Source organism: Xenia sp. Carnegie-2017, unplaced genomic scaffold, assembly GCF_021976095.1.
Source record: "Xenia sp. Carnegie-2017 unplaced genomic scaffold, XeniaSp_v1 HiC_scaffold_23, whole genome shotgun sequence".
NCBI lineage: Eukaryota > Metazoa > Cnidaria > Anthozoa > Malacalcyonacea > Xeniidae > Xenia > Xenia sp. Carnegie-2017.
In genome coordinates, this window is record NW_025813486.1 from 15,012,540 (window position 1) to 15,029,471 (window position 16,932).

The 16,932-nt window shown below is 34.9% G+C and overlaps 1 protein-coding gene across 1 annotated transcript; it reads right to left on the minus strand.

Moving 5' to 3' along the window:
- Positions 1–7,414: 7,414 nt before the first annotated feature.
- LOC124448373 lies at positions 7,415–16,698 on the minus strand. Its single transcript, XM_046999382.1, has 3 exons — positions 16,451–16,698; positions 8,629–8,917; positions 7,415–8,118 (listed from the first exon to the last, which is right to left on the minus strand). The coding sequence occupies exons 2-3, from the start codon at positions 8,915–8,917 to the stop codon at positions 7,580–7,582; spliced, it is 828 nt and encodes a 275-aa protein (XP_046855338.1). The 5' UTR covers positions 16,451–16,698; the 3' UTR covers positions 7,415–7,579.
- Between the last annotated feature and the right edge of the window lie 234 nt (positions 16,699–16,932).

Sequence of the window (16,932 nt, forward strand, 5' to 3'; positions counted from 1 at the left end):
CTTCAATTTCATTGCAACAGATGCATCCCGGACGAATCCTGGATCACCATCTATGTGATTATACCAACTGCGTATTGTTGTTGGATGAGGCAAGGCTAAATTAAACTTTTCACGTACATAATCATATGCTTTTTTAGAATAAAACTTTAATGAAAGAGCTAATGATCTTAGCACAGTAGGTCTTCTATCTTCATATGTTAGCCTACTTAATATATCCCTTGACACTTCTCAAAGGGTATTATTAAGAATTTCAGCTTGATCGGCATTAACAGACCTTCCTCTGTTAAACTAAAACAACATAAGATATTTCATTAACTTTCATTTGCAAACTACCATTTTGCACCCTACTTATTTTCAGTTTTTTCTTAAGTGACTCAACTTTCTCAATCACCTACTCAAGCTGACGCTTCAGTCTGCCAGGAGATTTGCAACTGTAGGTATGAAGATGCAATAAATAATTAAATTCGATCACCTGACTATGATAATTTTTGATAGTCTTATCATCGTGAGTTATAATATGATTTTCTTTGATGCTAGAATCTGGCATGGATATCAAGCTTTCTTCAAATTTAACTTCTTTACTTAAAATGGCTCACTAATACATACCTCATTTACAGAAATGAGTGGCATTTCTATACAACTAGCATTATCAAACAACAAACCTTTACCATCTTTCAGAAAAAATGTGCTGAAGAAATTCTGCTCCAGCTTTTAGGAGTAAGGCCTTTGCAGAGGGAGACTTTTGCCTTATGCTATGTACCCACATCTTATACAGTGCTGGATGCTTTACTACGTCTGGAAAGCTATAAAAAGTGAAAACGTTTAGACGAATAAAATACAAAACAATGATTGCTCGTTAAATACATCAAACAAAAAATGTATTATAAAACAGCCAACAAGACAACAACAATTGTAAACACAAACAATTGTGAAGACAAAGTACTGTGCAAACTGAACGTTAAAACGATATATTTTACCTACAGGTGCCATGAAAAGTTTCCATTTCTAGTACTATTTCCGCATCCATTTACCACACAAGTTCATGGCGTGTTTGTAACGATAAAAAAAGTTAAGAAAAATGAAAGTTTTTTCGCAAATATAATCGCAAATAAGATCACATGTATGTGGTTGTCAAATCCGGAGGGTCGAAAAAGTTTTTATTTTGCAAGCCCGCGTCTTTCCGCTGACTTTGACTACCAAAATTTGCCACATTTCATATGACGGAATCCATATTTTTTGCAACGGGCCGCGCGTTTATAATTTATAGTAATTTGGATGACACGCCCCCTCCAGTTACTTATACAACTCAATGGTAAATGTGTATTCCTCGATTAAGTCGCTAGTGAACAGAGCCCTCCATAGCATAAGAGTTGGGACAAACGGTCTGGGGTTTGGGCTGCCATTTGGTTCCTACTTGCAAACTAAAACTGTAACAATTTGGTGAAGTTTGACTAAAACGAAACGATTTGGTGATGTTCTGGAGTAATATTAGTTCATAATCGGAATAGTTTAACAGTTTTTCTATTTTTTGATAACTTGTGACAGTTTTTATTAAACTTAATTGATGCTTCTTGGTACTTTGGAGTTGGTATTATTGCATTTGCGATTAACTAATTCCCGCATTGCGACAAATCGTGAGGCATTGCCAGAAAAAATTTGATTTTTTCAAAATGCCTAGGATCACAGCATTTTACATTCAGGTGTGTTGCAATTTTTAGTTTATATGCAAAGAATCATGCTTAACCAGCTCTATGATGTAATTTATCGTGACTGTATTTGTAGGTAATTTGCACTCAGCAAATCGCATATTGTGGGATGAAAAGTGTTTGTCCTCGAGCCAGATGATTCCGGATATTCTTCAAAACATGTGGAACATCACGCATAAATGTAAGTCTCTGTCCCTCAATAACAGGATGCTGAAAAGTATTGACTATTTCCACCTATTTTCATCATTTCCTCTTTTTACTTTGCAATAGATCTCAAATTCCCGAAGAGCCGCCTGGTTGCCTCCTCCCATGTCCATAGTAATATTAAAAACTGTTAAATTGCATTGACTTGCTTTTTGAATTATCTTAATGATAATATCTTTCACTTCTTTAGCTGAGAACGAATTTCCTGTGAAGAAGTAGGCAACAACCTGTTTCCATCTTGTCAAACCACATAACATGAAAACCATGGCACGTGTTGCCATTGTGTTTTGCATGTCTTTTTCATTGCTGCCAGAGTTAGTGCAATGGCCGATGACTGACTCATTTCTTGTGTCAAAATCATACGATGGAATGATTGCCATTTCGTCAAGCAAAAGAACACAGTCTCTTTCTTGTTTTCCCATGGAGGAAGCCTTTCAATGCAAATTAACCTTCAATATACAATATGTAAGTATTCTTACGTAGCTACTTTAGAAAGTCAAAACACAACAGTAATGATTTTGTGTTTTCTATTAGTTTGTATGTTTACCTTCAATTGCAATGCTGCGAAAACCTCATATGTAAGACCCGAGGAAAAGTCGATGTGCTCCATTCGTCAATTAAGTGTTCCTATAGAAAGTAATAAATAATTCACCCCAAGTAATGTGCTGTATCCAGTTGCTCCACATGAATATCTTATTTTTATAGCACTTTCAAATGTGTTATTTGACCATCAAACTAAAAATGAAAAATCAAATGTAAATTTTAGGCTTATACTTAATAAGTGAAAAATTTCATTGTTATAGTTCATCAATTTAAAGATGGTATTGCTTGATCTTTTCCACAACCAGGCTTCTTGGAACGGTAGGGTTTTTGGTCTTCATTAAATAAACCAGATATGTTGTTCGCTAGGTTGTTACGATTTTCTTTTACTTTTTTCAGCTCTTTCTTTAAAATTTCCAGTGTCTCTCGCAGCTTTGTGTGACGTTGACTATTTGTTTTACTTTGAGGATTGTTCAAGTCTAACTCAGTCACAGTCGTTGTAGAGTGTACATGATCATTATCACTCTCATGAGTCATGAGTCATGATCATAATCACCTTGGCTACCAGCAACAAGTCGTGGTGACACTATATGAACATGAAGGTAAACATGTTTACATTTTTTTCACTGGTCAATAATTTATAATGTACTGAAGATGCCAAAACGGTAGATGACCAGTGTACACTTTTATTTCTCGTTTAGCCTGCGTCTTTCCTCGAAGCACAGGCATTCAATGCGTGAACAGAGTTGGTACCGCATTTTGTAGAAGTTTCCCTGGGATTTTTCGCTTGAATTGATTCGCTTTGAAGTGAGCCTTAGGGAGCCATAGCGAACTATCACACATTGCTAACACACAAATGCAAATTTGTTGTAAATCTTTATTAAAAATTTTAAAACTTACATTGTCATTGTCATGTTAAATATCTAAAGAACAACAAGAATATAATTGCCTCGCAAACTCTCGCCGACGTCGGGTTAAAATTCTCTCTTTTTATTGAACAAAGCCATTTCTTTCATTTTTCGTTGTTTCTCGACCCTGACGGTATGTGGCACATTTTGTATTCATCAAATGAACGATTATTGCAGCCATACGCGCAACAAAACACTAACAAAGTCTCTGCTTTGTGGTAGATGCCCATCTGATGAAGACAGCATTCGCTGAAAATATTTTTCAGTTTCAATTCATATGTCAATGACATTTTTTGTTGGTTTTATCAAACCAACTTTATCTTTTGATAACAGGAAATCAGATTCTGCAGGTTGATGACTTGAACCAAGTGCTCAACAGCAAATAGAACAGGAAATTTTTCTTGTAAACATCTTCACAACAAAGAGACAACAGGAATGTTAGACACATTAGAGAAGTTTTCTTCTTGTTGACTCAGAAACACTTCTTCCAGATCGTATTTCCTAATGAGTGCAACATCATTTTTATTTATCATTTTGTCAATTCTATTATCTGAATCAGTAATAATCTCGAGAATGTCTCACCTTGTTTTATCTTGTTTTTTGCAGTTTTCATTTCTACCTTCAATTCTGCTTTGTAAAAGTAATCTTTTGTAGGAAGCTTTAAACTGTTGAGCAGCTGGGTTATTGTTAAATCCTCCTGCTGATCAAATTGCACCAAGAAATAGTTCTAAGTGATCTTGGCTGAACTTGTATGTAAGTATATATTTCTTTGGTGTATTTTTTCTTTCAACTAGGTCAGAAAAATTTGTCAGAGAAAAATGTTTTTTATTGCCACCAAGAGTCCCACAAATCCTGTCTTTCGGCGAGTGTTGTACAGCAGATTACCAGATACATCTTGCAAATTTATAATGTAGTTATAAGCTTTTGCTGAAAATGCCTCTCAAATTTCTTTGTTGCTTTTTCGAAGAGCAGCCTTATAAGCTTTGGCACACGGGTTTTGAGAGTTAAGAATGTCGAACAGGTGATCTATGATGCGAATAAAGTAAACAGTGGCTTCTGATCCTTAAGAGTGTTTGTGCAGTATTCTATTGCATCAGAAACATGGAAATTTTTGTTTGGGAAGCCATATTTACTTTCATTTTCTGCTGCCACCATTTTATATGTGCTTTCTTTAACTTGTTTCCAAGTTTCAAGCCTTTGTTATTTTGGAGCTTTTGTAATTCTGTAATATAGTCCCAACATATTTTTTGACCATCACCATCAACTAATATTTTGCTATCTCCCAGCGTGTTCCTAACGAGCTTGATCATGTCGCAAATATCAAGGAGCATATAAACTATCCTGTTTTCATGTGAAGGATGGATGAAATATGGATGTAGTTTAGGTGGTGTCTTGCTCCAATACTGCTCCAAGAGCTTGGAACATAGGGAAATGGCAGGATGGCCCACCACATACAAAAAAATCAAATCAACACCGATATTGTGAAGTTTCTTGATGCACAGTTCAACCAAATTTGCGCACTCTTGACCGCTCAGTCCATCGATAAAAAAGTTGGCAACTGGAACTTTCCACGTTTGTTTCAAGCAAACTACCATGAAAACTAGAGGGTCCTTAGCAACGGGAGAAGAATCATCAGCTTCATCGTCGTTTGCGAGATCAAAATAAACACGAAATTTCTTGCCATCCCATGATACATGTTTTCTAATAGCCATTTTATCGATCATTAAGGAACCACTCTAACTTCTCTTTATTTGTTACTTTCAAGGCAAGTGCTTCAAATGATGGCAATGTAAATCCTGCTTCACCAGGGACCTTCGTATACCATTTACGAATTTCTATTGAATGAGGTAAAGCTAAATTGAATGTTTTGCGCACAAAATTGTAAGCTTTTGACGAATAAAACTGGAAGAGTTAATGCAAATGAATGCAGTTCTGGTGAGTACATGCATCCTTAGCGCGTCTTTGACATCATTTTTTTTGCATAGTTCTGTTGGAACACCAGTAATATTTCTTTCCAGCATTTCTTCGCAAGACGAGGAAATCAGATTCTTTTCTTTGAGCGCTTTATAACTGACGTCAGTGAGGTAACTTTTTTGTTAAGGCGTCTTGCTTTTTGTTGGGTCGACTTAAGTTTCTTTTTAAGTTTTGAAACTTTTTGCTGATGAATATTCTTCATTTCCTCTATTTCATGGTCTTCAAGCATTGTCTTCTTCTCAGGAGGATCGTCATCATCACTCTCGACAGTCTTAATTAGCGGTCGCTTTCTTGTCGTGGCGGTCTAACAGATTTAAATGTTTTCTGAATACGATGGAAAATTTTTCATCTTGCAGACAGTCGGACTGATCTTAATTGGTTTTATCGTGTTGATGTACGATGCATGCATATCGTGCAGCAGGCAGAACTAATTTTAGCTACGGTGTGCAACTTAGTGTGAACAATTACATGTATATAGTTATGCAATGTAATAAACTTTTAAAAGGCCATTTTTTCCAATCTTTGTTTTCAAAAACTATTATCCTAAATATTTCTTTAATTGTTATGCACGTTTTTCATATGTTGTGGAAAGAGTTTAAAATGAGCTGGAACAGAATCTTTTTGCAACTTAACAACTTTTCCAGATTTGTAAAAACAGCTTTCCAGAAAGTGATCGGAACACAGCTTGCTTGTCGCACTAGGTGTCCAACGTTCTCTGTGTATATTTCTAATCCATACCATTCTTCTTTCGAGATCAGCAGGGAATCTTGACAAAAGTAAAAAAATCGTAGCTGTTTTTACCGTTTATCAAGTACAAATGTAGAAAAAAGTGCACTATATGCATAAACACCGTTGTAGGGCGGTGTGGGGACAACCTCTCTCATTACAATTATTCTAAGTAAATTTGTGTGCATATAAAGTAATTAATATCAGAAACATAATTAAGTAATTGCCCTTTTGCCCTCCCAAAAATGAACTTTGTTAGTGCTATTCATGTGAACGTTAAAGAGCTTACCGATGAAACGTCCGTGGAAACTGTTTTTTAATGGAGGTTTCGGGTATTTGTATAATGCTACCTTTTTTAATGAAGGTTTCAGTGGATTGAAGCTTGTGTTTTGATTTGCTTGTAAGTGGTTGCAGTATGCCACTTAAATACTGTGAGAGTTAGTAAGTATCGAACCACAGATTGATACAATTGGTCGCATGGGTGTTTGTGGTTTGCGAAATTTTGGTTGTCCGTATAGTCTGGGTAGTCGTAGTACTGAACATCTAAGTCGATAGTAAATACGTTCATTTTCAATTCTTTACAATTTGTGGAAGCCAAGGAGGCTCACGTTATCTTGCGTTCGATCTTTTTAATTTGAGTCTAAACTTGTTATTTTTGAGTTTGAATTTTATATTTTGTCAGAAAAAGAGTTCTTAATTTTTTTTCGGAGTGTTAAAAATCATTTTTGTTAAGCAGAGACCATCATGTCCTTGCAATAGACGATTTCTGATGATAAATCAGTAATGCTGTAGATGGAAATTTCTTCGTCAATGAAGGAGGCTGATATTCATATATGCATGGATAATCCGTTGAGAACAATGAGTTTCAAAGGAGGCTAATACTGCATGTTATGTATTTATGAACATGAGCACTCCTAATATTTGTTCTTACTACGCCTTTTTTCATGGTTTACATTCAAACAAAAACTTCAGGATCGCACGCTCTGTTTCCATTGGCAAGTTCATTTTTTTATTGAAATTATGTAAACATATTTACGTCTTTTTGAAGAACTATTTCCTGTTGGGACTACTTCTTGACTTCTTCATGACATATAATTGTACTTTCTCGCAAGGTAACATGGTCCATGCTCACCAAAGATAGTTTTAACTTTTCAAAAAGAAAAATTACACAAAAACTGAAAAAAATATTCTATTTGCGTGCGGGTAGGAGAACGCCGGAAGAACTAGTGCAGAACTAGTTACTTTTTTATTTTCATGATGTTAGGTAAATCAAAACTGTTTGTTAAGCATTCCCTTTCTTTTGTATCATCATTATTACGAATGTTATGTTAAAATATTGAAAAAGGTACGAAAAAATTAAATGTACAAGCTTCGTTGTAAGATTTGAGAACGTTTAACATAATTTTTCATTGGAAATCCTAATTGTTCAAACTCAACGGTTAAAGTTAAACTTTTATGTATCATCAATGATTAATTATTAAACTTTTAATTGCTATTGTAAGTATTTGTAAACATGTCAGGTCAATCCTCATTAAAGTCATGGTTACTTTCTTCGACGACATAATGACAGGTGAGAACGCAGTTATCGGATGAAAGAGGACTGACAAACTCACACGAGAGTTGTTTCACGCGATAATTTTTTCCTATTGGAGCTGTAAACGTTATCTTAGACGTACGGCTCCAATTTTTTTCTTCTGTTTGCGATAACGAACTGTCTATCTGAAGGCTAAGCTTTGACTCAATGTCTTCACTCACTCCAGTTACTGACACTGATGACTTTAACGATGTTTCCAAACCAACAGTGAATGAAATCGATTCTGTCGAAGTAAGTTTTATTCCGGTCGTTACAGAAATTTCTTCAGAGAATGGTACTGACCCTTCTCTGTTGTCACAACTCCAGAGTACCACATGGCAGACATCTGCTTTGAATCTCGGTACAAGTTTCCATGACTGATCCTCGTTAATTTCTCCATCATAAGTACCCCAATCATTGTCTCCTTTCCCCCATTTTGCCAGTTTTGCTTTTTCATACGTGAAGTTAATTATTCGGTAGAAATCATCTTAAAAAGATATTTTTGAAATTTTACAACTTAACAAAATCACACTTTTGTTTTACAGAAATTATATTGAATATTCATAAATTGCTTGTATTTTATAATTTAAAAATGTACCTGTAAAACGAAAATTTTGCTCTTTAGGTTATCATTTCAGTGAAAAAAACTTAAAATAATAGTTGACATTTTAAAACAGCTTGTTCATATCTCTTTTCGTTCTTAATATATTAAAGTTTTGCATGTCTAATTCATACAACCAAAGACGTCAATATTCTTAGAAACGAGCACTAATTACCCTCAAAAAACCCAAATTTGGAAAAAAATTGATGCTCGTTAGATAATATTTTGTTGGTCAAATTTTGGTTTAAAATAATGCAAGGCACTATACAGATGTTAGCATGTTTGATTAAGTTGCGGAATTAATGAAAAATCACGGCTTGTAACTCAATTTGCGAATGTAAAGCTTTTGTATTTAAAAAAACAATTTTAAAAGCAGAATCATACCATACAACCTACCAGCGACATGATAGAATTTCCACAGCTGATCGTTTAAATATTGACCATTGAACGACCCAACATCTCTGTCTCCAGATCCCCACTTTGCGACTCTGTATCCTTCATATTTCAAATTAAAGATGTTATAAAATCCAGGATAATGTTTGTCTTCTTTCAGTTGCCACAACTGATCTGGAAATACTTTCTGTTCGTATGTGATCATTTGTCTACTTTTATTTCCCCACATTGCCAGTTTAGCATGATAATACTTCTTGTTTATGATAAAAAATGTACTGCCGTCAAGTTCCATCTGTAAAGATATGACATTTTGGTTTTTCTATGAAAACTGTGCACAGTTAACACAATATCAATTGTTTTTGCAGTTCAAAACAAACTATCTATGTGTTAAAACAAATACATAGATGATATTATGAATAACTATCTTTGGATTGTTATTCTTTTGTCTATTGTAATCAAATAGAAAATGAAAATCATAACCACTTGGACACTGCAACAGCCTAAAAAATGAAGCATTACTTTACGATTGAGGAATTATTTTGGAAGTTTTAGAACTAAGGCTTCATCAACTGGCTTTCAAAGATATATTGAGTTGTGCATTGGGTTGGGTTTGTTTTGGTGGCAAGAGTCAAATTCACAACAAACATTAGTGATGGTCCAAAGGATAATTTAAGAAAAACTATCCCAGTGAAATAGTAAAACTGAATTTCCGTAAATGCTATTTTATGTATTGTTCAGCAATTGAATAATAGCGTAACAAACGTGTTATGAAATAAGCATTTTTATTTCAAGCGAGTAATATATTATCCACGATGAATTATTTGAGTTACCAATTACATAAAAGGCAAAGAAGGGCAATTTTGTTTCATTGCGATGCCAACAAGAGACCATGAGAGGCCAAATTTCGTTTAATTTATATATGTTAAAACATGGCTTGTGATTGTCTGAATTAATTAAAAACATCATAATCGTTTTAGAAATTTGACAAAAGAAATGATGCTTGTCAAAATACATATTTAATGTAAATTTTATCAGGAATTACCTGAATTAATTATTGTTAAAGAAATTGCAATTGATGAACCATGCGGGAATCGTAATTGAAATATAAATATTAAAGCCCATTATCTAACTAATACGTCTTTCTTTATGCCTGTTTTACGCGTTATATGCTGGGCTTTAATATATATATTTCGATTATTAAGACATGCAAAATTCATTTATCAATAGGTCAATACCCTAAGAACAGTTAAAAAAATGTTATGCTAAGTTAAAAAATAATAGTTGTTTAAAAGTGATATGGTAATTAAATTATATGTTGTCAATTTAATATTCCACTATCTTCTCATTTTAATGACAAGTCTTTCACGTTTGATAACATATCTTCTGCTTTCGCTCATCTGAAGCAACACAAGCTGCTGCCTCGGACTTTCTTCGTGTTTTTATCAGAGGTCTGCTGTGACCATTTTAACTAAATGATATGTGCCATTCTTAAAGCTTTTCCACTAGATTTAAGTTTTTGTTCTTACTCCTGCCACCATATTTCATAAATTATTTGTATTCCCTGTACATTAATACAAATGACTTCAACATTTCTATTTGTGTCCACGAACTACATTTTATTGACTAAGGTAAATGTTCCGAAGAACTCGAAGAAAAACACGTTATGTCCTAATTTCTTATATATTTTTTATTTTCTATAATTTCCCTATTGACAGCGTACCAGAGACTGACTCTTATCTCCATATTTTTTGGCTTTTAGGAGGCAGCCTGATAATATATGCACATTTTTTGCTATTTTTGTTTTTATATTTATACTAAACTATGATAATAATCTTATAAATTCCATAACCATATATATTTGCACTAATCCTACAAAATTTTGATTGTTTTTTAATGTCTATTTTGCATCGTTTAACACATTCTCCCTCGTCCTTTGACTGCATCGTCTGACAAAGTCTTATACTTCAACCGGTGCAAACTTTGCCACTGGTCTAACAACTGTCTAATCTTGCCCTATCTGAACCTTTACCTCACGGACATGCCCATATTTTCTAGGGAATGCATGTTTTACTCAACCCCCAATGACCACGATTCTTTTCAGCCGAAATCGCGAGAACCAAGCCTCCAACTTGTACATCGCTTTGTGGTTGCCACCATTTCTTGCTAATATTAATCGATAGTAATCATTCTGAATGTTTTATGCAGTGCGGTGTTTGAAATTAAATGAATATATGATCTTCGCACGGGATCCCGTTGAGTCACCTGATTTTTTCAGGTCCTGAGACGATTGCTTAAATTGTCCAGCAAAGTGCGAAGATCATATATTCATTTAATTTAGTAATCATTCTCTCATTCATCGTTTCCAAAAGTGACCAATACGTTCCTGAACCCTTTGCCAACGTTCTCATATATTGAATTCTAAATGGTCAATCCTGTCAGGAGCAGATTTTCCACTCACATGCTCATGCAGGAAGTGATTTGGAGTAAGCGGCATAACATCTTTTGGATCGGCTGTCTGGTTGGTAAGATCGAGGTCTTGAGTGTAACTTCAACACCAACAAATATAGTTGAAATTTCCTTATCTTTAGCATCAGCATGTATTAAATCGCATAAATTGCTTTCTTAGCAGCTTTTATCATTTTTATACATGTACTTCGCCAGAATGCAGTTCTAATGGTTGATTTCCATTTCACTCTTCCATTTCATGAAACTTCCATTTCATTCCGTTATCAACAGTACTCTGTTGTAATTTTTCAATATTTAACTTATTTGCTAACTCTTTTACCTCTTGCGGCACCGATGAAATTGGTCCCACGATCGGTTACTATTTCCAAAGGATAGCCTCTTTGGCTAACCATTCTCATAAAACATCATAGAAAGCTATCTGTATCAAGGCCATATGCCATCTCTAAATGAATAGCACGACATAAGAAACAGGTAAACAAGCTGATCTACCTCTTTTGTCTGCTCTGCTCTCTACCTTGAACTGTAATAAAAGACCCCCGAAGTCAATTGAGATCCAAGAATACGCTTTCAAAGGGAACTGAAGCCGGTTTAATAGGAGTGGTGACATAATTTGACTTGATGCTTTCGCTTTTCTTCTTTTACATTCGTTAAATTCTTTCTACCATGATCGTATCTCTGCCCAAGCTGCTTCAACCCAGTAAACTTTGCTAAGGTTTGCTTGTATATAATTAATACCTAAGATATGTTGCCCTATCTCATGGTAATGCTTAATGATAAACTTAGTCCCCCGATTGTGTCGTGGTAATATAATTGGAAAAAGAATTTCAATGACACAAATTCTGCATTACATAACCGACCATCACATCGGAGAATACCATCTTAATAAATTACGACCTGCTGAAATCGTTTTCCCTTCTTGAATATCTGCATACGCCTTGTAAATTTTTTGTTGAGCAAATCGAATTAACGAAAGTTGTGTATATTTGATTTCTTCTGGTTTCAAAGACCCATATACTCAATCGTAGACAATAAAGTTTGACAACTGTTCACAAATCTCAAGACCAAAGATAAGATAAGACATGCGTAAGTTTACCCCAAATAGACCATCTTTCTGGGTTCAATCGCCATGCCTTGCAACTTGAAGTGATTGCGGGCTGCAGAAGGCATGTCAGTGAGGACACCTTGCGATTCACTCCTTCACCAACTAAGACTTTCTGCAGCTAGCATTCCGACTCGCTTTTCCGTAAGAAACGAGGGCCTTGCCACCAAAATTCACTGTGCTACGTTACTCCTACGAGTGCAAAGGTCAGCAGTGTTGTCTTTCTAACCAAAGTACTGCCATTGCTCTGGATGATTATAATTTTGTATTAAACCTACTCTATTGGCTAAAGAAGCAGATAAACTTACGGCCACAGCCACGAATCCAAATAAGTACGTATATTATCGCACTAAAAATGCGACGGGAAATGGAGAGGTTCACCGCTCTTGCTATCGCTATTATCAACCGCAATCGCAACACTGCTGCTAACAACTCAAGTAATGAAATACTCACTGGCTTTAAAGGTACCACCCCTGTCTTTGACGCTATTACATTGGTCTTAATCTGTCAATTTGGCTTCTCGATTCTTAAAAACTCACCGCTCCATAGGCAACCTTCGAAGCATCCACAAAAGGTTGGGAATTTGACTCCCATTTTCGCGGTTCTATACCAGCTTAACTCAACAATTCGTTCATCTGCACATACAGTTAGATTGCTTTTTCATCAGTTCTAGTCGAATCTAGAGAATCCTCCATTTTCAATGGTTTTTTCTGCAAGAGGATATTTTGCTCAAGAGCATGCTCTTCAATTACGTATTGTGCACGAAACGGAGCTGAAGTCTCTCCAAAAATTACTCTTTCGAATTCATAAACTTCGGGACGATGATTAGGCGTCAGATTTCTCCACAAAAGCAATACGAACAATGTAGTACTAACAATGTTCTGTTGGAATTTGACTTTGCAAATATGTTTCTCAAATGTCACCGACTATGGCTATAGAAAATCGACGGATTTGAAGTAATACATTAAAAATATGGCTTTCCTGCTTCAGCCCAGGTAAGATCATATCATTCAAGGATACCCCATCATGCTTAGCAGTAGCATCAAATGCTATACGAGTTTTCGTTGTTGTCTTGTCTGCTCGGCACACCGGAAAATGAAGTAAAAACCATACATAGGGGACTGGTGACAATTTACATGCCATATTGTGCTAAGTCGAATCGATATTATTTTTACATAAACTTCTGACCGCGCTGACTTTATTGATAGTTTTTTCGTTTTTCCTTCTGTGAATTTTGTTAAAAATTTATATGGATGTTTATTACAACAAAATTTATAACATACGCAAAATACAACATAATCTACAAATAAGTTTTCATGTAGCCAAAATTTTCATATATCTCAAAAAATTATTTATAGAATTCCTTCGTTCTAAAACATAATGTTCCTTTGATGAATGACAATCGTCACACAATAAATCAGAAAATATCAGCGAGCCGAAAAAAAGGTACGGTAAACTAGACAATAAAAGTTTAAAAGAAAATGAGACATGGTTGCCATAACAATGCCAACAGTTATCCTATTCAAGCATCATGACATTTTACTGGCATTCTTGAATACTCCGGCATAGATCATATTTCCTGAGTTTGAGTGTGCTTGATCAAAATAATGTTGTAACAGAAGGTTACCTGAAACAAGCTTCTCTTCCTTTTCTTCTGTCCCTTCTTTCGTTTCCATTGCATGAATCAGGGACTTTGTCTCTGAAACCAAATGGCATGTTATATCAGTTATTGATTGAGAAAATTCATTGATCGATGTTGTCTAGATTTATCTGCTGGTTGGTGGAGACGAGTAGTGAGGAAAGATTGGAATCATAGAGAGACTGGTCGGTAGAAATTCGTTGCATTGTTTTTCATCTTTCAGCGTAACTATTGAATGAGCTTAATTGTTCGTAAACTTCTCAACGTCTTAAATGTCATCATCTTAAAATGGTTTAGTATTTCGAAGGCTTTCTAATTGCGCTTGCATTTGACGCCGACTATTTCCAAACTTTCGAACATCCCAATTTGGTGATCGCTTCAGCTGCACTACCCTCAAGACAAGCTTTTAATCTTAGCATCTTGTGTTTTAATAAGGTTCTTTTTCGTCGACGATTGCTCAATATAGGCTGCCCAAAAACTTACAAACTTTGATTTATTGCTATCAAACTTGGGCACTTGCAAACGCTCTAAAATTTTGTTCTAAATTTCGTACCGCACTGCGAATTGGATCAGAACTCTCTTCCCCGTGCGTCATTCACTATCGCTTATCGAGCGCTTGAATACTATCCAATGTGACTCATTAATTCCAACGTTTGATGCCCACAGTTCTTTTATATCAACTGCAGTTGGGCTCTGCGATTTACAAATCAGTTCTTATACATATGACTTCTGTATCAACGTCGCGATTTGTTTCTTTCATTACAACCTTTAGTTCATCCTCAGTTTTCGCAACATTTCTTTCATCAACGACGTTCTTATAAGCTGTAATTAACTCTTTGACAATATCACACACGTCTTGCTGTTTTAATTCATAGGGATCAAGTTCTTGAAGCAAATCTTCAAGCACACTTTTCTCGTTCGCCATCAATCGCGTATGTTTCGTATACAACTTGGACATCTGGTCTTTGCTACTCGTTTGCGCAACTTTAACTGTTCAATGACTGTTGACAAGGACTCTTCCATATTTTCAACGACTTCGTCAGTTTTGTCGACTATCTCCTGCTATCAAATCTTCCAAAGAACTCGACGAAGAACACATTATGTCCTAATTTCTTTTCTATAATTTCCATATCAACAGCGTACTATTTACTAAACACTAACTCTTAAAGTTCATTCAAATTATTAGATTTGTCGGATACGTTTTTTTTTGGATCTCAATAATAGGGTTGTGTGAACACATATAAAGCGAGCTTACGATAGTCGGATCTGTCTATTTAAAAAATCGGATGGAAATAGAGCTTGCTCATTCGGATCCGACAAATCTGTCGTGTGAATGGGCCTTTATTTCTATATTTTTTGACTTTTAAGGCGTAGCCTGATAATGTATGCCCAGGCACTTTTTTACAGATAGAGGAATAACTTTTTTTAGTGATCATACCACTACTCCAATTTTCTTCCTCTCACAGCATTGCAGCATCATCAGCGGCAGATTTATTCATAATAACATTGTGCTCAAAGAAGAGGAAGGCTTACAGGACTCCCCATTTTTCCAACTTGGTTTTAGCAAAAGCGTGCTGATGGGGCATATTAAATTTGTAGCCTTAAATGCTGCCAACATACACATACTGATGAAAATGCCCACCCAAATGGATTAATATATCAAGCTCAAACTTAATTAATTCAGACTAATTCTCAGCGTATTGTAAAGTGAAACTTAAATTTCCCGGAGTTTCATTCGAATTGCATAAGCAGCTTACTCTTGACAAGCCTTCCTTTTTAACCACAAGCTAGCGAGTATTGCTATATGACCTAGGCTTTGAAATGCAAGTTAGATTCTTTAGCAGTTCAGCTTTGTTTAGCTTTGACAAAATGGTCGTATCTCTACGCTGCCACAAAACTGGAGGATGAGTGGGAAGGTAAAATAGTTTTGACTTTATCAAGTTAGGGAGAAGAGATTCGCACTTTTTACTAAGCACTGTATGGTTAAGCAACCTTTCCCGAGGTAATACTGTTTCTCATATGATAAATACAAATAAAATTACACAGCAAAATAGAGTGCAACAAGGAAGAAAAATTATGCTAGCCATTCTCTTTTTATATAAAAAGCCAAAATTATGCTTGTTAAAATTATGCCAAAATTTTTGCTATCCTCATTACGGAACAGCCCAAATGTACGAAATTTTTGGTCCATAAAACATATTACAACTGTTATTAAAATTGATTTAATTTAAGTTATTTTCATGACCCTGATTTGGGCAATTCAATGAAGGTTACAAGGACTATTTTTGTAGCCACAATGCATTTCAGCTCAATTTGATGAAAAGTTAACAAAGCCAATAGCATACTATAATTCATGACTCTATATATTTTCTAAATATCAAAACTTCTTAATGTTTGTTTTAAACATATTCATCCTACTTGACTTTGACTTTGGAACAATTGTTTTAAAATAAACTGATGAAAAAGAACATGCATTTAGGAATGCAGGCATATTATAAATTATTGATCGTCCGAAGTTCTTGTTTCAATGACGAATAAACATAAAGGAGGTGAATTGCTAACGAATAAAAAGAATTAAAATTGAGACTGAAAACAAAGAAGACTTTTTAGAAAATACATACCCTGATTTACATCAACAAGATAACACAGATCAGTTAGAGATTTTTACGCCAACTTTTGAAGGGTTGCATTGCATTTCATGTCAGTCATAAGTTAAACGTTTGAACGGCACGTGCTTTCGCTTACATAAACAAATTCGGACCAATTCAGACAGACGCTTTTTTAATTCTTGAAATTTGGCTTCCAAAATGACGAATAAGAAGTATTAAAATTGACGAATTTCAGTTCTATATGTTTCTCGAATATTTTGGTAAATGAAATGAAGAATTCATCAAATGGTGCAATATTAAACACATGACAAAGAGTCAGGAGTTAAATCCATCTCATGTAAACAATGATAAAGGTCAAATAAATATAAAGATTTTAAAGATCATGAGAAATTCTGATGTTGCTCATTTTAATACTATACCATAAAAGGAAAAGCTGAAAAATAAGAATTTTCATCACAGACTTTGTCTGATAAACAGAGCTAGGTGAGAATAGC